The sequence below is a fragment of the Carassius carassius genome, chromosome 6 (genome assembly GCF_963082965.1).
Source record: "Carassius carassius chromosome 6, fCarCar2.1, whole genome shotgun sequence".
Lineage (NCBI taxonomy): Eukaryota > Metazoa > Chordata > Actinopteri > Cypriniformes > Cyprinidae > Carassius > Carassius carassius.
Genome location: NC_081760.1, coordinates 41,261,956 through 41,277,866, shown reverse-complemented (window position 1 = coordinate 41,277,866; position 15,911 = coordinate 41,261,956). Strand labels below are relative to the sequence as shown.

The 15,911-nt window shown below is 42.0% G+C and overlaps 2 protein-coding genes across 2 annotated transcripts in view; one reads left to right on the top strand and one right to left on the bottom strand.

Annotated features, from left to right (window-relative positions):
• LOC132142921 (uncharacterized) overlaps positions 1-11,026 on the top strand; it is a 41,207-nt gene extending 30,181 nt beyond the window's left edge. The window contains exons 38-42 of the mRNA XM_059553126.1: positions 1,862-1,998; positions 2,234-2,382; positions 2,600-2,694; positions 7,782-8,022; positions 10,571-11,026. Of these exons, the coding sequence (XP_059409109.1) occupies positions 1,862-1,998; positions 2,234-2,382; positions 2,600-2,694; positions 7,782-8,022; positions 10,571-10,650 (702 nt within the window). The 3' untranslated portion in view covers positions 10,651-11,026. The remainder of the gene's footprint in view (positions 1-1,861; positions 1,999-2,233; positions 2,383-2,599; positions 2,695-7,781; positions 8,023-10,570) is intronic.
• A 3,235-nt stretch (positions 11,027-14,261) lies between these two features.
• LOC132142084 (NACHT, LRR and PYD domains-containing protein 1 homolog) lies at positions 14,262-15,652 on the bottom strand. The gene has a single exon (XM_059551722.1). The coding sequence runs from the start codon at positions 15,287-15,289 to the stop codon at positions 14,276-14,278; it is 1,014 nt and encodes a 337-aa protein (XP_059407705.1). The 5' UTR covers positions 15,290-15,652; the 3' UTR covers positions 14,262-14,275.
• Between the last annotated feature and the right edge of the window lie 259 nt (positions 15,653-15,911).

Sequence of the window (15,911 nt, the reverse complement as noted above, 5' to 3'; positions counted from 1 at the left end):
ATGATACGGTCTAAATCCTGACTGGAAATCCTCACATATACCATTTTTCTCTAAGAAGGAATATAATTGTGTGGATACCACCTTTTCTAGTATCTTAGACCAATCTCGAATCTCCCTTTGCTGTCCATAATTAACTAGTTCTTTGGGGTCAAGTTGTGGTTTTTTGGTGAGAGGCTTAATAACAGCCAGTTTGAAGGTTTTGGGGACATATCCTAATGACAATGAGGAATTAATAATAGTCAGAAGAGGATCTATGACTTCTGGAAGCACCTCTTTTAGGAGCTTAGATGGTATAAGGTCTAACATACATGTTGTTGGTTTAGATGATTTAACAAGTTTATACAATTCTTCCTCTCCTATGGTAGAGAATGAGTGGAACTGTGTGTGTGTGTGTGTGTGTGTGTGAGAGAGAGAGAGAGAGAGAGTGTATGTGTGTGTGTGAGAGAGAGTGTGTGTGTGTGTGTGAGAGAGAGAGAGAGTGTGTGTGTGTGTGTGTGTGTCTGTCTGTGTGTGTGAGAGAGAGAGAGAGAGAGAGTGTGTGTGTGTGTGTGAGATAGAGTGTGTGTGTGTGTGCGCGTGTGCGTGTCTGTCTGTGTGTGTCTGTCTGTGTGTCTGTGTGTGTGTGTGTGTGTGTGTGTGTGTGTGAGAGAGAGAGAGAGAGTGTGTGTGTGTGCGCGTGTGTGTGTCAGTCTGTGTGTGTGTGTGTGTGAGAGAGAGAGAGAGAGAGAGAGAGAGTGTGTGTGTGAGATAGAGTGTGTGTGCGCGTGTGCGCGTGTGTGTGTCTGTGTGTGTGTGTGTGTGTGTGTGAGAGAGAGAGAGAGTGTGTGTGTGTGTGTGTGTGTGTGTGAGAGATAGAGTGTGTGTGTGTGTGTGTGCGCGCGTGTGTGTGTCTGTCTGTGTGTGTGTGTGAGAGAGAAAGTGTGAGTGTGTGTGTGAGAGAGAGAGAGAGAGAGTGTGTGTGTGTGAGAGAGAGAGAGTGTGTGTGTGTGTGTGTGTGTGTGAGAGAGACTGTGTGTGTGTGTGTGTGTGTGTGTGAGAGAGAGACTGTGTGTGTGTGTATGTGTATGGGTTAGTTAGTCCAGTTTTTTAATGTTTTAAAAATTATTTTTCTTGGATGTGTGAACGTTATGGTTCCATCATTTCATTTGAATGTTGTAAACATTTGAAAAGTTTTAGACAAACTCAAACATTTCAGTTAAAAACGGTCTGATGAATGATGTATAAATCCTGTTTCTGGGCTAGTGTTTAAGGAACATTACTGAAGATCAGGTCATTCTGAACAAATGTTCTGTTGAAGTTACTGGAAGAAGGTTTGTTCATAAAGGTTCCTGTTAGCTGGGATACAGATCAGGCCCGTATTCACAAAACATCTTCAGGCTAAAGTAGCTCATATTTCAGGACAAAATCGTATAAATAAGATGTGGAAGGAGCGGGCTGTGAGAGAACAGTACTGATGATGTGCTGTGTGTGCAGACGCCAGTGTACACCAAGAGCTGAAGTATGAGGTTTTATTAACAAAGTTCGGGAGGAGCACGATCAGATAATCGTCCAATTTGGCACAGGTGCATCTCGTTTAGGTAACCATCATAATTAGCACAACAAGTGTATAAATATCCAGCCTTCCTACCTCCTGTCATACGACAGTTTTTCGGCATCCCTCCTCCACCCCAACTCTTCACTTCTAATCTATTTATCCCAAATTAGGGATAGGGGGAGTTCTTTGGGTTCGGGCTATGCTCCGGGTCCGGACCCTCCGCCAGGACAGCACCCCAAAATATGCCTACTATTTGCTTTCAGATTAGATGTAAGGGTGTCCTCGTGAAATACTCAGTGTACTGAAGTGTGTGTGTGTCTCTCTCAGGTCCAGCTGCTGGTCAGTAAGTATCTGAGTGTGAATGGAAACACTCTCGGCAGTAGTGAGCTGAACGCTCTGGGAGGAACGAACCTGTGTGCGCTGAACACCAGTGTGCTGAACAACATCCCGGCCACCAGCCTGGAGTGAGTACAAACACATCACCTGAACCATCAGGTCACGACCCTCTAGACCCTCTCCCTGAAGCCCTCACAGAAACCTGTTTCAGTTGTTGCATATTAAAACACGATTTAGTCTGTTTTCCTCATGTGGAGACTCTTGGTCTCTTGGACTCTTAATGTTGCTGATTTCAGGGTTTTGGAAACTTTGGATGAATATAGGTTTAACCTGTACACTGTGTGTGTGTGTGTGTGTTTGCAGGCGAGCTTCTGCTCTCTCTTTGACCAGCTGCAGCTCAGAGAAGAAGTCGATTCTGTTCAGTATCGCTCAGAATGCATTCAACCCCAAAAACACACGCAGTACAAACACCGTCAGCATCACGACATACCAGATGCTGCAGAACTACCTGGGTAACACACACACACACACAGAGAGAAACACATACACACACACAGAGAGAGACACACACACACACACACTGCTGCTGTCATGCTGAACTTCTCTCTCTCTCTCTGTGTGTCTCTTGTGTGTGTGTGTCTCTGTCTGTGTGTCTCTCTGTGTGTCTCTTGCTGTGTGTGTGTGTGTGTGTGTGTGTGTGTGTGTGTGTGTGTGTGTGTGTGTGTGTAGGCGGTGCTGACGTGACGTTCACCCGTACTCTTGTGAACTCCAGTGTGAATATGGACGTGCTCACCTTCATGAGTCTGAATCAGAGCGTCATCAACGTGAGTTATTCATTAGTTTCTGATGCTAATCTCTCTGAAACAAACTGGAAACATTCACATCACTGCACTTTACATTCACATTTACACATTTTACAAGTTCAAGGTCAAGGTAAACTTTATTGTCCCACAAGGGGAAATTCATATGGTCATTCATCACGACCCCGTATCACAACATATTCTTCAAAAACACAACACATAATACAAAACAGTCTATAAATAGAACAATAAAGACAAAAATAAATAATATTACAAAAATGAAAATTACAATCCAAATACAAAATTACAAATGCAGTTGAGAGGCTCTACAGCAATAATGTAGATTACTCTCCTTGAAATCATCCTAGGTGTATATAACCTTCTTCTTTCAGGCGAATTCAGTCAGAGTTATTTTAAAAATGATGTCACTCGGCGGGTGTTGACCTGCATCAGTCTAAGAGAAGTTTAATAAAAACCACCTCTATTGAACTACAGATGGCCTTCTGTAGTGAATCAATGTGATTTTGTAAGAAGAATATCCATATTCAAAGCGTAATAATCACTTTAATCTAGCTTGCACTCACCGTGGTACATGAAGCAGTTCTAGGGGAATGATGTATTCCAAGATGGCGCCGCACATGGCTGCTTCAGTGCTTGGCTCTCCAGTGTTTGTACTGTTTTTGTTCGTTTTTCCTGTTTTTTGTTTAACAAACACGATCAGTTTCACCAGGGATGAACTGCTGAACATTCGGCAGAACACACCACATGATATTTTTCCGGATTTCTATTATACAGACGTTTTACTGAACAATGTTATCGGAGGAGCAGCGGCGCTGATCAAGCGCTACAGGACGCGCAGGTGGGGAAAGCGAGCGGGAGCGCTCGTCAGACTCAGGAAGCGCGGATTTCGAACGCCGTTGCCTAGCATCCATCTGGCAAATCTCCGCTCTCTACCCAACAAAACGGACGAACTCCTTCTGCTCTCTCGGACAAATAAGGATTTCTCTCACTCTGCTGCTCTGTGTTTCACGGAAACCTGGCTGAATGACGCCATACCGGACAGCGCACTCCATCTGCCGGGCTTTCAGCTGTTTAGAGCGGATCGCGACGCAGAATCAACGGGGAAATCGCGCGGCGGCGGGACATGCTTTTACATCAATGAACGGTGGTGTACAGATGTAACTGTGTTAGAGAAGATGTGCTGTCCTGATCTAGAAACGCAGTTTATCAACTGCAAGCCGTTCTATTCGCCGCGGGAGTTTCACTCGCTCATTCTGGTTAGTGTTTACATTCCACCTCAAGCGCATGTGAGCTCAGCTTTACAGAAACTCGCTGATCAGATCACAGACACAGAACAACAACACCCGGACTCTGTTTTAATCATTCTTGGGGACTTTAATAAAGCCAATCTTTCCCGTGAACTGCCAAAATACAGACAGCATGTTACCTGTCCCACCAGAGACAGTAATATACTGGATCACTGTTACACCACAATAAAGGATGCATATCACTCTGTTCCACGAGCAGCTTTGGGACGTTCTGATCACTGTCTGGTTCATCTTATACCAACCTACAAGCAGAAACTTAAATCTGCTAAACCTGTAGTAAAGACTGTGAAGAGATGGACCAGCGAAACAGAGTAGGATTTACAATCTTGTTTTGACATCACAGACTGGAGCGTTTTTGAAGCTGCTACCACCGATCTGGACGAACTCACAGAGACTGTAACATCCTATATTAGTTTCTGTGAGGATATATGCATTCCTACCAGGACTTATTTAACATTCAACAATGATAAGCCATGGTTTACAGTAAAACTCAGACACCTTCGTCAGGCCAAAGAGGATGCCTACAGAAATGGGGACAGGGTCTTGTACAATCAGGCCAGGAACACACTAAACAAAGAGATTAGAGCGGCTAAAAAGACCTACGCTAAAAAGTTGGAAGACCAGTTTACTTCCAACGACTCTACTTCAGTTTGGAGAGGACTGAGAGCCATCACAAACTACAAGACACCATCCCCTTGCACTGAGGCTAATCAACAACTTGCTAACGACCTGAATGAGTTTTATTGTAGATTTGAAACCCCCAACACCCACTCTGACCATCTCCCTACACAACCATTAACACCTCCTGCAATCCCCCTCTCCATACCTCCTGCTCTTCAAATCTGTGAAGATGATGTGCGCCAGGTCTTCAAGAAAAACAAAAGAAGAAAAGCACCAGGCCCAGATGGCGTTACACCAGCCTGTCTGAAAATCTGTGCTGACCAGCTGGCCCCCATCTTTTCACAGATCTTCAACAGATCTCTGGAGTTGTGTGAAGTGCCTTCCTGCTTCAAACGCTCCACCATAATCCCCATTCCAAAGAAACCCAAGATAACAGGACTTAACGACTACAGACCTGTGGCTCTAACGTCTGTCGTCATGAAGTCGTTTGAAAAACTGGTTCTGGCTTATCTGAAGGACACCACTGGACCCTTACTGGACCCCCTGCAGTTTGCGTACCGAGCAAACAGGTCCGTGGATGATGCAATCAACATGGCATTGCACTTCATCCTGCAACATCTGGACAAAACAGGGACTTATGTGAGGATCCTGTTTGTGGACTTTAGTTCGGCTTTCAACACCATCATCCCAACAACCCTCCAGACCAAACTGACCCAGCTCTCTGTTCCTAGCTCTATCTGTCAGTGGATCACCAGCTTTCTGACAGATAGGCAACAGTTAGTGAGACTGGGGAAATTCATGTCAAACAGCTGCTCCACCAACACTGGTGCACCTCAGGGATGTGTTCTCTCCCCTCTGCTCTTCTCCCTGTACACCAACGACTGCACCTCTAAAGACCCCTCTGTCAAGCTCCTGAAGTTTGCAGACGACACTACAGTGATCGGCCTCATCCAGGACGGTGATGAGACTGCTTACAGACAGGAGGTTGAGCAGCTGGCTGTCTGGTGCAGTCTTAACAACCTGGAGCTGAACACGCTCAAAACAGTGGAGATGACTGTGGACTTTAGGAGAAACCCCCCTGCACTTTCCCCACTCACCATCATGAACAGCACTGTGGCTGCAGTGGAGTCATTCAGATTCCTGGGAACCACCATCTCTCAGGACCTAAAGTGGGACAATCACATTGGCTCCATTGTGAAAAAAGCCCAACAAAGGTTGTACTTCCTTCGCCAGCTGAGGAAGTTTAACCTGCCACAGGAGCTGCTAAAACAGTTCTACTCAGCCGTCATTGAGTCAGTCCTGTGTACTTCAATTACTGTCTGGTTTGGTTCAGCTACAAAATCAGATATCAGAAGACTACAGAGAACTGTTCGGACTGCTGAAAGGATTATTGGTGCTCCCCTGCCCACCCTCCAAGAACTGTACACATCCAGAGTGAGGAAAAGGACTCAGAAAATCACTCTGGATCCCTCACATCCAAGTCACCCCATCTTTGAACTTTTGCCATCTGGCCGGCGCCTCAGAGCCGCAAATACAAGAACAGCAAGGCACAAGAATAGTTTCTTCCCCCAGGCAATCTACCTCATGAACAGTTAAATGTTTCCCACTTAAACGTATGCTTATGCAAAAATGTGCAATATCCTTATATTTATTTGTTACCCCTCCATCCTAGAACATTCCTGCATCTCCCTCAATCCTATTCCATTATCATTTATAGCACAATTGTTTATACACTTATTTATTTGCCAATTTGTAATTCTCCAGTAAATTCTTTTTTTTTTTTTTTTTTTTTGGTCTGTGTGTTGTTGTCTCTGTTTACTGGAAGCTTATGTCACTAAAACAAATTCCTTGTATGCGCAAGCATACTTGGCAATAAAGCTCTTTCTGATTCTGATTCTGATTCTGATGTATGAGCTCAGTGCTGTGAGTCTCTAACAAAACCAACGTTTGTTACCAGGAGCAAAGGAACGTTTCCTTACTTTAGCCAGTCTCTCTTGGCTTATATGGAAATCCTCCGACATTCTTCTTTACAAATCCTCATTTTGCTCTTCTAATCAGTTACTGTTGTTTTGATCTCTTCACATTCATCACTTCTGAGCAGCCCAGCACTGACCTCATACTCATTCCCCAGAACTGCTTCTGTGTACAACAGTGAGCGCACGCTACATTAAAGTGATCAGTACGTTTTGAATATGGATATTATTCTTACAGAACATTTTTTCACCCCCGGAGCCACGCGAGACACTTTTTTTCAGTAGAGGCCCTTTTTATTAAACTTCTCTTAGACCGATGCAGGTCAACACCCGCTGAGTGACATCAAACAGCTTGAAAGATCAAAGACAACTTTTTAAAATAACTCTGACAGGATTCGTCTGAAAGAAGAAGGTTATATACACCTAGGATGATTTCAAGGCGAGTAATCTATGGGACAATTTTCATTTTTGGCTGAACTAATCCTTTAATGATATTTTTAAAAATGTATTATCTGTATTTACTTTTAAAGTTTTAATCTTGTATTAATCTAAAATGTCATATAGTTACCATTGTAGAATTAACAAATAGCTATATGTAACACTTTACAATAAGGTTCCTTTTGTTTACGTGAAAAATATTTCTCCAGCATTTCTTACTCCCAGCTAATGTTAATTTCAGTATTTACTTATACAGTATTAAAATCAGAGGTTGTATCTGTTAATTAATACGGTTTAAGGGAACAGAATTAACATCAACTATATGAAGAGTTGTATTTTTATTAACTAACGTTAAGATTAATAGAATACAGTAACAACAAAAGTATTGCATGTTCATGTTAATGTTTATGCATTTGCTAATGTTAATAAGTGATATTAAAGCACACATGCATCACTGGATCACTGATGTGACTGTGCTGATAACACACTCAGTGTTTCAGTTACTGTCCTCCTGTTTGACTCTCTAAAGCTGCTCCCACACAATCAAGAGTTGTAGAAAGCATTGTATAAATAAAGAACAGACTTCACATTTGAGAACAAGACTCTAAACCCAAGCACTTTCACAGTCACACACCTTTCTGCTGATAGAAACACAAGCTGTTTTTCTGCTGTTCAGTTCCTCTGTCTCATCTGAAGGACGTTTGTTAATCTGCTGCTGTGTGCGTGCGTGTGTCTCTGTGTGTGTGTGCAGGTGCTGCTCGTGCCTGAGGTCAAGAGACTGCTGGGTGTGAATGTGGCCGATCTGAAGACGTATGAGAGCGCAGCACAGATTCAGGAGTGGATCAGGCTCCAGCTGCAGTCGGATCTGGACTCGCTGCGGCTCGATCTGACGGGGGGCAGGAACTCCAGCGTCACACAGACCACCGTCAGCAGCAGCACCACTACAGCCAGCAGCAGCACTAAAGCACCGTCCACCCAGACCGGCACCACAGGTACAGACACACACCGCTTCAGACACATCAGGACAGGAGACACGGGGCTAGCCGTCACAGTGCAGACTCCAGTCGAACTCAAACCACTGCTGTTCACACCTGATCCTGTTCATCAACACACACTAGCATTAGCCAGCTTTAAACGGAGAAAATACTGACAGTAGAGCACAACACATTTCAGAAATACAGAACCTCTGTTAATACTATAATAAGTCGTATAAACATTTAAAATGTGACTTCCTCCAAATAATTTTGAAAAATACTTCTGTCCTGAGAACAGTTCAGCCTTCGAATTCAGTTCAAATCAACGTTCATTATAAAGCGGTGATATTTTACTATACTATTATAATTTTTGTTAATATTTTGATTGATATATTTAAATATTAAAAGGTTAGTTCACCCAAATAGCAAAATGATGTCATTAATAACTTACCCTCATGTCGTTCCAAACCCGTGAGACCTCCGTTCATCTTCTGAACACAGTTTAAGATATTTTAGATTTAGTCCGAGAGCTCTCAGTGCCTCCATTGAAGCTGTGTGTACGGTCTACTGTCCATGTCCAGAAAGGTAAGAAAAACATCATCAAAGTAGTCCATGTGACATCAGAGGGTCAGTTAGAATATTTTGAAGCATCGGAAATACATTTTGGTCCAAAAATAGCAAAAACGACGACTTTATTCAGCGTTGTCTTCTCTTCCGTGTCTGTTGTGAGAGAGAGTTCAAAACAAAGCAATTTGTGATATCCTGTTCGCGAACGAATCATTCAATGTAAGCGGATCTTTTTGAACCAGTTCACCAAATCGAACTGAATCGTTTTAAACGGTTCGCATCTCTAATACGCATTAATCCACAAATTTAAGCTGTTAACTTGTTAAGCTGTTAACTTGTTTAATGTGGCTGACACTCCCTCTGAGTTAAAACAAACCAATATCCTGGAGTAATTCATTTACTCAAACAGTACACTGACTGAACTGCTGTGAAGAGAGAACTGAAGATGAACACCGAGCCAAGCCAGATAAGAAGAATCGAGGAGTTGATGATACTGCGCATGTGTGATTCAGTGTGAAGCAGACCGACACACAGAGCATCTGAACCGAACTGATTCTTTTGGTGATTGATTCTGAACTGATTCTGTGCTAGTGTTATGAGCGCGGGTAAACCGAAGGCTTGAATCAAGGGCAATCATCGCAAATGACGCCATTACGTCGAGCGCAAAAGAACCGGTGAACCGTTTTCTTCAACCGGTTTATTGAATCGAACCGTCCGAAAGAACTACTGGTGATCCGAAAACCGATGCAACCGGTTCTTGACTCGTGAACGAGTCAGTCTATTGTTCGTTATCTGGCTCGGCTCGGTGTTCATCTTCAGTTCTCTCTTCACATCAGGTCAGTCAGTGTACTGTTTGAGTACATCAATCCGGTTACATCGAATGATTCGTTCATGAACCGGATATTACTAACTGCTTTGTTTTGAAATCTCTCACACAACAGACACGGAAGAGAAGACAATGCTGAATAAAGTCGTCGTTTTTGCTATTTTTGGACCAAAATGTATTTCCGATGCTTCAAAATATTCTAACTGTCCCTCTGATGTCACATGGACTACTTTGATGATGTTTTTCTTCCCTTTCTGGACATGGACAGTAGACCGTACACACAGCTTCAATGGAGGGACTGAGAGCTCTCAGACTAAATCTAAAATATCTTAAACTGTGTTCAGAAGATAAACGGAGGTCTCACGGGTTTGGAACAACATGAGGGTAAGTTATTAATAACATAATTTTGCTATCTGGGTGAACTAACCCTTTAAGTTAAGTTTTATTATTTGTTACATTTTAATAGCGGTTTTAAAATATCTATATAGTTTTTCTTATTTTAGTTGGAGTTATTTTTGAACATCTTTAAACTAAATGAAAATGAGAAGCTTTGACTTAGCATGTTGCTAAAATAAAATGATTTCATGTTTTGTTTTAGTTAATTATTTTTGTTCTTGTCTTTATGTACTTGGTTTTATTTTGTTCACTTATCATAAACATGGCATTACTAAATCTTTAGTTTGAAGGACAGAAATGGAAAAAGTCTTTAAACTAGTTTTGATGATTTAAATCCAGTGCTAGAGAAGACAGTCAGTTTGTGATAGTGAAGTGATAGTGAAGTGAAGTGACATTCAGCCAAGTATGGTGACCCATACTCAGAATTTGTGCTCTGCATTTAACCCATCCGAAATGCACACACACAGAGCAGTGAACACACACACACACACACTGTGAGCACACACCCGGAGCAGTGGGCAGCCATTTATGCTGCGGCGCCCAGGGAGCAGTTGGGGGTTCGATGCCTTGCTCAAGGGCACCTAAGTCATGGTATTGAAGGTGGAGAGAGAACTGTACATGCACTCCCCCCACCCACAATTCCTGCCGGCCCGGGACTCGAACTCACAACCTTTCGATTGGGAGTCCAACTCTCTAACCATTAGGCCACGTCAGTCCTGATCGTGAGTCCACGGCTCTTGTGTAAGTGTTCATCTCCACATCTGTGTCTCTCTGCAGCTGCTGGATCCAGAGTCTGGTCACATGTCTGTCTGCAGCTGCTCCTATTTGCTGTTACCACGACGACGCTGCTGCACTGATGACATCATCGCCGTCGTCTCTGTACTTCCTGTCTCTCACTCTGTCTCCTATTTAAAGAGTTTCTGCACTTTCACTTCATGAAGTGACATGAACTATTTCTGCGTGGAATTGATGACTAAACCACTCTGTGGTCGCATCTGACTCGTTCATATGAAGTTAATAAATTAAAAGATAAATCTCAAATAAGTTCAAACTAAATATGAAGAACATCTCAGTAATCAATATTTAGAAGTACAATGATATGTGTTTGTATACGTGACAGAGACAGAAGTGTGATCCATGGAGATCAACGCTGAAGCTCATGTTACTCCAGGACAAAGACTAATGAATGTAATGTCAAACTGTGTATGGATTAAAGCATAAGATTAATAATTGCACACTTGTTATCCTGGTTGTCAGTTTCATCTATTTAATTCTAGGTTTAAAAAATACATTTTCCATCTCTCTTCTCATTATCAGAGGAGTTGTGTTTCCTGCTCCTCTTTGTTTCTTCACAGAGTTCAGTATGGCTGTGTGTAATACACAGTACTGGGGCTTCATTTATAACACATGTGTACACACAGACTTGATCTGATAGAATCCACGCCAGTGATCAGAGTGATAAATGCCTGATGTGTAAAAGTGCTAGGCAGCACATCAGGGTCTAAGCCAGGGGTCAGCAACCTTTTTGATTCTATCGTAAAATGTATTGTAAAAAGTTGACTAATATTAAATAATTTGCAGCTTTATTTTACCTCTGTCTCTTTAACATTAAAGGGTTAGTTCACCCAAATAGCAAAATTATGTTATTAATAACTCACCCTCATGTCGTTCCAAACCCGTGAGACCTCCGTTTATCTTCAGAACACAGTTTAAGATATTTTAGATTTAGTCCGAGAGCTCTCAGTCCCTCCATTGAAGCTGTGTGTACGGTCTACTGTCCATGTCCAGAAAGGTAAGAAAAACATCATCAAAGTAGTCCATGTGACATCAGAGGGTCAGTTAGAATATTTTGAAGCATCGGAAATACATTTTGGTCCAAAAATAGCAAAAACTACAACTTTATTCAGCATTGTCTTCTCTTCCGTGTCTGTTGTGTGAGAGATTTCAAAACAAAGCAGTTAGTAATATCCGGTTCATGAACGAATCATTCGATGTAACCGGATTGATGTACTCAAACAGTACACTGACTGACCTGCTGTGAAGAGAGAGTGTTCATCTTCAGTTCTCTCTTCACAGCAGTTCAGTCAGTGTACTGTTTGAGTAAATGAATTACTCCGGGATATTGGTTTGTTTGAACTCAAAGGGAGTGTCAGCCACATTAAATTACATCGAATGATTCGTTCGCGAACAGGATATCACTATCATTTTGACATTGACGAGCACGTCTGCTGCTTTGATCTGAAGCGTATGTGCAGCAGTCGCACGCACCCGTAGACTAGCGCAAGTTAATTCTCACACTTTAATAGTATTTATAGCCCCTTACAGGCTGTGTGACTATGATAAGTTATTACCTCAAAATGTAGGTCAGTATGCAGTTTTCCCTATCACTCGCCCCCCAGTGATAATCCCTCTGAGTGCCACTGTTGAGACACGTGCCGCATGTTGCCGACCCCTGGTTTAAGCAGACATAAACACTGGCAAAATCAGAGTACTGCAGGCATTTGGAAATTTGGCTTTATTGGGTTAAGTTACACTTACACTGGATTTGCCTGCATGGTTATTCCAGAGAAAAACAGTTCTGATCAGTGAAGTAAACTAACCTTCCTCTGTCACCAGACGGCCTACAGAGAGATGGGTTACTGTATGTTGTCCAGCTGCGGGTGGTATAATAGCTTACAACAGACTCCCCTCGTTTTGAGTGAACCTTGGCGTTTCTAAATGACTTGATCCTAATGATCGTAGTTCTCTGTTAGGTTTATATTTAGTGAATGTAATAGACAGTAAGGCAGAGGAGAATCAAGGAGAAAGAAACAGCAACTTTGACATAAGTTTTCAAGAGTAGCCAGCTAGACTTCCACTCCAGGGTGTAAACAGTCACTCAAACATATAGGCTACAGGTTCTGTCTGCCCAGAGAGGACCGAGACTGTTCCAACAGTTAAAACCAATGTTTTATTACACACACACAAAAAAACTCAAATCATTATTCACTGGAAAATATTCAATACAGTTACCTTTTAAGTACCTACATCACATTAACTGATGGATCATAAATTACCAAAAACAAAGGAAAAGACAAAATAAACACTCCAATATTCATCAAACCTACAAACAAACCACAAAAAAAGTAAATAAACTTACCCCAAATTAAACCAACTAAGGACCAGGAGAGCACTGCTGGCAGAAGAACCAATGAAGACAAACCAGCAGCGCAGTCCAGGTCCATGCGTCCTGCCCACCGGGTCAATCCGACCAACACACCCCACTGCACTCCAACTGGGTTTAAACTGAGAAGTAGATAAAATGATCCGAACCACATGAATACACCAGGCACGAACATGAGGTGAGGAGAAACAGCTAAATACTCATAGTGGCATGCAGTGCTTCTATCGTGATGCAATCAAGATAATATTAACCAGCTGGTGACAGACGAAGCTAACCCTATAGAGTGCTCTTCAACAGAGGGTAACAACTTCCATTCCACCACATGAACATATCTGCAATGTACAGAGGTCAGGCCAGTGAGTGATTCATGAACACCTAATGAACAAGGGAAGTAGTAATGGTTTCTGGATGAACTGCAGCTGTCTGATTGTCTTCTAGGGAAGGAGACCATTACAATCACCCACCCTGCTGGTGATAAAGTTTCTCCAAGTCTTGGCTGGAAACAAAACATCTAATTCTTGCAATGTTTTTTAAATGATAGTATGCTGATTGAGTTACTGCTTTGACATGACTACTGAAACTAAGGTCTGTCTCTTCAGTTGTTTGACCCCCTTAGAGTCAAGGTATGCATTCACCTTGAGAACTTCATCAGTGTTTCTAAACGCAGTGAGTCAGTGGGCTGTAGTCATTAAGAGATGAGTCTCCGATAAACCTGGGGATCGTCTGCAAAGCTGTGATGGGAAGATTGGTTCTGAGAAATAATACAGTATGTGTGAAATATCAGTCAAATATCTAAAACAACAAAGAATAGTTTACAAAAATATCCTTTAATAGACCGAACCGAATTAGACATTAATTAGTCAGGGTTGTTATATTTAACTAAGACTAAACCTGAAACCATTAAACATTTTTGTTACTTGAAATAAAACCTAAAACTTATTTTAGCTAGTTACCAAGGTAACATTCCTCATTTTCATTTCATTATTTAGGTTGTTGATAGTTTTGTATGAAAACTAAAGTAAAACAGAGAAAAGCCTGAAATATCTCAATCTTGGTGAATTTCTGATGTATAAAACCACGTACAAACATGAAATACACAGTTCGACAAATATAAATGTAAATCTTGCTCTGAATTAGCTGTGAATGTGAAGATTTCCCTGCCATTAGACAAACAGAACCTGAGATGTATTTGTATTGTTTCTATCACTTAATATTTTGAAGACATCATTGCTGATCAAATATAAGCCATTTTCTTCTGGTATCATCTAGAGGACGAGCCTTCAGTATGCTGTTCTGCTCCTTGAGCTCTAAATGTAGAATCAGACGATGTTAAAAGTGGAAAAGTTCTTTTCCTGAAGAATTGAGATGAGTTTAGCTTTCACAGCATCACCGTGTTTACGAATGATCTCACAGATCGTTCTCATGCCGTCCTGACTGGTTGCACTCTTTATGATTTCTGAATATTGTTCCTCATGAATGAGTTGCTGCTGACGCAGTTTATCTGCAATGATCTCGACATTTGTAACTCTCTGAATGAGATCTGACCAGTGGTCATCAAAATATCTTGCTTTATCTGCCTCACTCTTCAGACGTGTCTCATCTCTCTGTGGACGTGTCTCGTCTCGCTGTGTACGAATCTGATCAAGTTCCTCTTTCTGAAGAGTTGCAGTCCAGACAATCTTCTTGTCCTCCTCTCTAATAAGTTTCATTTGAAGATTTTTCTTCAGACGTGTCTTGATCATGATCTTGAAGAAGTTTGGGTCAGTTTGTCTTCTGAGTGTAATCCCTTCTCTGGGATGGACAGAGGCACCAGGAACAACGAGACTGTGTGGAGTTTCCATCCGAAGCGCTTTGTCAGGTCTGGGATGCCAAATCTGATCAGAGCTCGATTTTTCAATCTTCTCAACTTTTTCTTTTGCACAATCATCAACTGGAAAGAAGTAGACATGTAGAATAAGAGGAGCTTTAGAGCGCCTGTAGAGAAGAAGATCACAGTGTTCGTCCCATTGCAGTATCCATCTTATAATTAATGTTTTAATAGAGAAGGATGGTTGGACAATCTTAGCATGGAATCGTGTCAGCTCCACAGGTTCTGTGGTTATTCCCTCATCTTTTACACTGAGGACGTTCACAGCATCTCTGAGGGAAGCTTCAGACTCTCCTAAACAGATGTAATGTGGCAGATGAACTTCCTCCAGTTTCCCTGAGATCACCGTCACGTCCATCACCGGAGCGATTCGGTTGCACTGCAGTCTCTCCAGCTCTGTGTTGAGGAACCGTCCGTCTACGGTGTGATACTGAAGAGTGACGTCCCCATCACAGACCCATCTCATCCTGGACCTGACACACTCGTAACGCCCCGGTCCAGTGCTAACCCTGAACTTTGACACTCCTTGATCTGTGCAGAGCGACGGCTCAATCTGATCCCACTGATCTGGATCAGAGATATGAACACAAGACTGACACTTCAGCAGAGGCTGATATCTGAGCACAGAAGATCTGAAAACAGAAGGAAAGAGTCAGTTGTCTGTATTACGCACAAACAGGGAATTAATGAACAAATAAATAAAACTTGCCAGCTGGCAATTGACTTTATAAAGAACAAACTGAAAGAATAAGAGTCTGAGCATCAGTCATGAAAGGAAGTAAACATTTCAAACTCTTCTTAAAACAACAGCAGCAACTACAGCTGAAAGAGAAAAACTAAACCTTACAACTTCTGCCTTTGTGTAACATTCACCATCAGAAGATTCTGTCAAATAAACTTCATGTTTTGACATGTGTATCCAGCTGATCTAATATCATATTAAAAACATATTGAAGTCTCTTTTTGGTGATGGGGAGTTTGACAGAGAAAGGGAAGCTAGCTCGTATAAATTATTGCAAATGACACCTGCAATGTCCATCACTAATAACAAAACAGGAGAAAAGTGTCAAGAGTGTTTGTGGACTTTT